The following is a 6,479-nucleotide window of genomic DNA, read 5'->3' as shown; positions in this document are numbered from 1 at the left end:
AAGGAAAGGACAACCCACTGAATGGAGAACATATTGCCAACAATACATCTGATAAGAGGCTAATTTCCAAAACAGAAGGAGCTTATACTACTCAACACCAAGACAAACAACCCAATTAAAAATAAAGGGCAAAGGACCAAAATAGACACTTTTACAAAAAAAACCACAGTGAGATGTCACCTCACACCTGTCTGAGTGGCGCTCATTAACAAATCAACACACAAGAGTTGGAGAGGGTGAGGGGAAAAGGGAACCCTCCTGCACTGCTGGGGGGGAATGCAGACTGGTGCAGCCCCTGTGGAGAACAGTAGGGTGCTTCCTCCAAAAATTAAAAATGGAACTTCCTTGTGATCCAGTGATCCCACTTCTGAGGTATTTACCCAAAGAAAGAAACCTGAAACACTAATTTGAAGGAAGTTATGCACCCCGTGCTCATTGTGGTGTTGTTTACAATGGCCAAGATCTGCCCCTCCCCCCATGAGTGGCTGTAAAAGCTGTCGTCCACTTACACGGTGGAATACCACTCTATCAAATATAGAGGAAACCTCACCTTTTTGAAACAGCATGGATGGACCTGGATTTAATATGCTAATAAAAATAAATCCAGTCGGAGGAAGACAAGTACCATATGATCTCACTTATATGTGGAGTCTAATAAAAAAAAAAAAAAGTAGATCTGTACCAATCCCCTATATCGGTACAGACCTAGCTGAATGAATCTGAGGGGGCTTCTCAGTAGACAAGGCTACTCTAACCCGATTCTTCGCCTTTCACTTCCTCCTCCCATTCATTATTGCAGCCCTAGTTATAGTACATCTGCTATTCCTCCACGAAACAGGGTCAAGTAACCCAACGGGCATCCCCTCAAACGCAGATATGTGGAGTCTAATAAAAAAAAGAAACCGACCGACAGAAAAGAAACTGAGGCACAGACACATAGGACAGACCGACAGCTGTTAGGAGGGATGGGGTGGGGGACTGGGTGAGAAAGGTGAAGGGGTTCAGAAACAAACACATCTAGGAAAGACCTAGATAGACAGCAGTGTGGTTGGTGACAGCCAGAGGGGCAGGGGTGGGTGGGTGGGGGTGGGCAGAGGGGCAGATGAAGACAGAAGGAGAGTTTGCGAGGGGCCGTGGTGCACAACGCACCGTGCAGGTGATGTGTTATTCAGTTGTACACTGGACATCTGCATGGTTTTGTGAACGAATGCCACCCCAAAACATTCAATTAAAAAAAGAAAATATATACATGCCTGACCTGTGGTGGCACAGTGGATTAAGCGTCGACCTGGAACGCTGAGGTGACCGGTTCGAAACCTTGGGCTTGCCTGGTCAGGGCACATGTGGTTGATGCTTCCTGCTCCTCCCCCCTTCTCTCTCTCTCTCTCTCTCTCTCTCTCTCTCTCATTCTCTCCCCTCCCTAAAAGAAATAAATTAAGAAACTACAAATAAAATCTGCAGACTAGGAACACTAAAAGAAGGGAAGTAAAATGGGGGTGGGTCACCTCTTTTATTTTACTGAATGGATTGGGGCGACACTGGTTCATGAGGTGATGTACACTTCAAGGGTGAAATCCTCTACTGCCTCCTCTGCAGACAGCTCTGCGTGTGTGTCTTATCCTCACATGGCAAAGCAGCTCTTAGCAGCAGTCCGCGCCCTCGCTCAAAGTGTCAGCCTCTCTTCACCTCTGGGTCCGAGGAGAGCCCAAGCATTGTGCTTGGGGAGGGATTTCCTCAGACACTTGGGCGTAACTGGGACCAGCATTCAAAGACTTCCCTTCTGTGTTTTTTCACTCCAGCAGGGGCCATGTCTCCCTCCTCCGAACATGTATCTTCCCTAGTAGATAAATCAAGGGAGTTGGGCTGGCTCGTGGCATAAAAAGTATCTTTGTTATATAAGCAAAACAGGAGCCCCAGAGCGACCTATTATAAATCTGTTTTCACAGAGGAAATGAACCCTCAAAGGGAGACTACTTTCCTCCGGAAAGTTCCTTCATTATAAGAAAGTTTGGGGGGAATGCTTACTGGATCTTTTTTCTCTTTTTTTCATATTTGTTATAAAAGAAGAGAAATAAATCCCAATTTTGTGAGCCCAAAACCTATTGCGGCTAAGCCCTGAGCAGCCTGCCTGGAGGGGTGGTGGGAGTCACCTCTACTCCCAGCCTAGCCCTGGCGTCGTTTCGGGAATGGATCGCTTGTGTTTAGTAAAATGTCTGGAACAAAATTTGCCATTTTTACCCTTTTTAGCTGTGTAGTTCACCAGATTGTGCAGTTATCACCCTTGCCCACAGCAGGGATGTTTTCATCCTTCCAAAGAGAAACCGCATACCCCATAAATAATGCGGTCTCCCCTCCCCCACCCCACCCGCAGCCTCTATCGCGTTCTCTTCCCCTGTCGGTCTCTACGAGTTAGGTCACGCTTGGAACCTCACGTGAGCGAACCGATACAGTGTTTAACTCTTCACATCTGCCTTTCTTTGCTTCGCATCCACGCCCAGTCATTCATTCACTCTTGAAGCTCGCGTGCGTACGAAACGGGGACGCAGGCGTCGGAAACGAGGGAAACCGGAGGAACAGACGGGTTGTCCCACCGAGACACGCACCCTAACCGGGAGGAGGGTCCGCCTCTGGTCTCCCGGGGCACTTAGCAGAAAGCGCCTCCCACGTGCGAAGCAGGTAAATAAATGCTCATTGCGTTACACTGTTAAATGAAACATCGTGAGTGCATCAGAGCACTGTCTCCACTCCTGCTGTGCCACTCAGAGGACCGGCTCTGCCCTCAGGCCAGTCACCGCGGGACAAAGCGTCTCACAGGAGCGCGGGGGAGGTTGACATTATGCACAATGGGAGGCTCTGTGCCTGAAAGTAAGAGAGTTCCTGCCTTATTAGAGTTCCCAGAAAGGTCAAGGTCACCTGCCTGTGTTTCTGTGGATGACCAGAAAGAAAAGCAAGGAGAGGCGGTCAACCCTGGGGGACATGGCTTCCCGAGAGGGTGTCCCACATTAGGGGGGTAATACAAGTGCCCTCTAACCCTGTGGAAATAGAGCTTCCTCAAGGTAAATCACAAGCTGAAGTCCCAGGGGGCAGAGCTGCACCCCTCTCTGCATGACCCTGGCTCCACCGACCCTTGTGGGACGGGGTTCGGGGTTCGGGGGGGGAGGAACCAGGCCGGTCTGGGGCACGGAAGCTGGGAGTGCCAGCCCAGTCGATGTGGTCACTGTCCTCACCTCACCTGAGCTGGAAGTGCCATACTCTTGAAAGAGTAGGGCAGAAAAGATATATTCTGCTCACGTTGTTAAAGTGGCACTGCCCACGTGGATGCCCGTGGCCCAGGCGATAATATTAATGCCCTTCTTGCTTGGGAAGGGGCGTGATTGTGCTCATGTGTGTTGGGGGAGGGCTTTCGCTCCACAAGGTTTTAAAAGGAGGAGCTAGGAGGCCATTTTGGGGAGAGAAACCACCTTCTTGTAGAGAGAGGAGGAGCCCGGCTGGAGCAGGGCAGGGAGGCCACGTGGAGGCGGCAGCCAGTTTGTGGAAGAGAAGGAGATGGGAGCAGAGGTGAATGAGACTGGTGAGGTGGAAGCCTTTAATTCTAGGGAACCTCGGATCAGTCAGTAGCTTTGTGGGCGCTGAATGAGTGGGTTTTGGAGCCCAGTGTGTGTTTTTACTCGCTTGCCTAGTGCGAGTCTAGAACAGGGGTCAGGAACCTATGGCTCGCTAGCCAGATGTGGCTCTTTTGATGGCTCCATCTGGCTCGCAGGCAAATCTTTAATAAAAAAAAATAATAACATTAAAAATATAAAACATTGTCATGTATTACAATCCATTTCTTACCGCTCATGTTCATGGTAGCGGGTGGCTGGAGCCAATCACAGCTCTCCTCTGGGACAACACCACATTTTTATTGGATAATGCGTAATGTACATGGGTCATTGTACGGCTCTCATGGAATTACATTTTAAAATATGTGGCGTTCATGGCTCTCTCAGCCAGAAAGATTCCCAACCCCTGGCCTAGAATAAAGGAAAATGGAACATCAGTTTTCAGCTCTGTTGACTCCTTACTGTCTGTCTGAATCAAATGCGAACCTGTGTTGGCCAGGCGGCTGTGATGGTGGCTGCAGATACCGGCCATACACCTGGGTTTCAACAGATGTGAAAATCAAAGCCAACAGAGACGCAACACTGTTTTTCTTTGTTTGGGTGATGAGTCAAGCATGAGACTTTGCCTATACACACAGCCAACCAATTATGTGAAAAATAAAGGACCATACCTGCTACTCGTGACCCTGAGCTGAAGTGACTCCGCATGCACCCCCACGTCGAGGCCGTGTCCCGGGCCGAGAGCAGGTGCCCAGACTGGCATCTCCGTGATAGCATTATTTAAGGCCTTTCCTCCTTCTCGACGTCCCTTGATGTAGGAATGGATGTTAGGGACCAGTGGAACCGTGTCCGACAGTTGACACTCGAGATCACGGTATGTACAACTCGGCACACGCGTTGGCATGGCTCTGCTCACCTGCTCTGGTCGGACCGCGGAGAATTCAGTCAAGGGTCCCATTGGCCATTGTTGGTCCTGTACTTCACACGGTGTGGAGCAGGGTATTAATCAACAGTCACTGCAGAACAGAATGGATCTCAGCGGATCTCCCACATAAGGTCCATTTCTGGGCCTCCCAGATGTTCATGATCATTCAGCAATATAACATATATAAAAATGCCAGCCTAGCGTTGTGCACCCCAAAAAAAGGGGAAAAAAAGTTATTGTGCACAGAAACGCTGCTAGAATCTAAAGCCAAACGTCAGGTGTGACGGCGCTGAGGTTGTCGGCCCAGTGCGGGGGCCTCGGTTCTGGCTCTGACGGGGGCCTCGGTTCCGGCTCCGGTGGGGGCCTCGGTTCTGGCTCTGACGGGGGCCTCGGTTCCGGCTCCGACGGGGGACCTCGGTTCTGGCCCAGAGCGGGGACCTCGGTTCTGGCCCAGAGCGGGGACCTCAGTTCTGGCTCTGACGGGGACCTCGGTTCTGGCCCAGAGCGGGGACCTCAGTTCTGGCTCTGACGGGGGCCTCGGTTCTGGCCCAGAGTGGGGACCTCAGTTCTGGCTCTGACGGGGGCCTCGGTTCTGGCTCTGACGGGGGCCTCGGTTCCGGCTCCGGCGGGGGCCTCGGTTCCGGCTCCGGCGGGGGCCTCGGTTCCGGCTCCGACTGGGGCCTCGGTGCCGGCTCCAACGGGGGACCTCGGTTCCAGCTCTGACGGGGGCCTCGGTTCTGGCCCAGAGTGGGGGCCTCGGTTCCGGCTCTGATGGGAACCTCGGTTCCGGCTCCGGCGGGGGCCTCGGTTCCGGCTCTGACGGGGGCCTCGGTTCTGGCCCAGAGCAGGGACCTCGGTTCTGGCCCAGAGCAGGGACCTCAGTTCTGGCTCTGACGGGGCCCCGGTTCCGGCTCTGATGGGGGGCCCCGGTTCCGGCTCCGATGGGGGGCCTCGGTTCCGGCTCTGACGGGGTCCTCGGTTCCGGCTCCGACGGGGGACCTCGGTTCTGGCCCAGAGTGGGGGCCTTGGTTCCGGCTCCGGCGGGAACCTCGGTTCCGGCTCCGGCGGGGGCCCCGGTTCCGGCTCCGGCGGGGGCCCCGGTTCCGGCTCCGACGGGGGCCTCGGTTCTGGCTCTGACGGGGCCTCGGTTCCGGCTCCAATGGGGGACCTCGGTTCTGGCTCTGACGGGAGCCTCGGTTCTGGCTCTGACGAGGACCTCGGTTCTGGCTCTGACGGGAAGCCCCTCAGGCAGAACATGCCGTAAACTGCTCCCCACACGTTGCTTCCTTGTCTCACATTTGAACTTCTGTGTTACTTTGTGGTGGGTGTGGAGGCTCTCTGGGGAAGCAGGCCGGCCTCCAGGAAGCCGGGATGGTCACGGAAAACACAGAGGGAATTAGCATATGGTCCTGCTTCAGCTTTGGGGCTCTCCTCTCAGTGACTGCCCGCAGCCACCAGGCTGTGACTCCCAGAGGATGGGTCTGGTCCACGCGGACATTAAGTATTTATGAGTGACCGTCCTCCTGGTGCAAGCCAACCAAAACCACGGCTCCTTATTAGCTTGTTGACTTTAGAACAACTATCTTTCCCTCTGGGCTTAACATCTGCGTCCATGCGCATTTTGTTTGTCATTTAAAAAAAAAAAGTCCTTTTTTGCAAAAGAAGGTGCATTCTGCATGTTTTGTGAAATGTTGGCTTCCATGAAGAAAATATTACTTTATTCTCACTTCAGCTCACTGAGATGTGTTCACAGGCGTCTTCTCCAAGCCCAGGACAGAACTTGAGATGTGTACAGTGGGTTATACACCTAAAAAGGTCAACAAGTAGACTGGGGGGGGGGGAGAATTCCCAACAAAACAACACACAGGAGACACTGTGACAGGACACAGTAGGGTCCGTTCAAGACACAGAGAAGGACTGCGTGGCCGTCTTGCGAGAGCCCAGCCAGGAAT

The 6,479-nt window shown here is 52.8% G+C and overlaps 1 protein-coding gene across 1 annotated transcript; it reads right to left on the bottom strand.

Moving 5' to 3' along the window:
* Positions 1-5,040: 5,040 nt before the first annotated feature.
* LOC136308451 (proline-rich protein 2-like) lies at positions 5,041-5,784 on the bottom strand. Its single transcript, XM_066235807.1, has one exon. It carries the CDS (start codon positions 5,782-5,784, stop codon positions 5,041-5,043), a length of 744 nt encoding a protein of 247 aa, XP_066091904.1.
* Positions 5,785-6,479: the final 695 nt, after the last annotated feature.

Source organism: Saccopteryx bilineata, chromosome 6 (assembly GCF_036850765.1).
Source record: "Saccopteryx bilineata isolate mSacBil1 chromosome 6, mSacBil1_pri_phased_curated, whole genome shotgun sequence".
NCBI lineage: Eukaryota > Metazoa > Chordata > Mammalia > Chiroptera > Emballonuridae > Saccopteryx > Saccopteryx bilineata.
The sequence above is the reverse complement of the archived record's forward strand: the minus strand, read 5'-3'. Positions and strand labels throughout refer to the sequence as shown.

Bases quoted from the DNA above. Each gene is read 5' to 3' on its own strand.
- LOC136308451 (XM_066235807.1), bottom strand. From the start codon at position 5,784: ATGTTCTGCCTGAGGGGCTTCCCGTCAGAGCCAGAACCGAGGTCCTCG.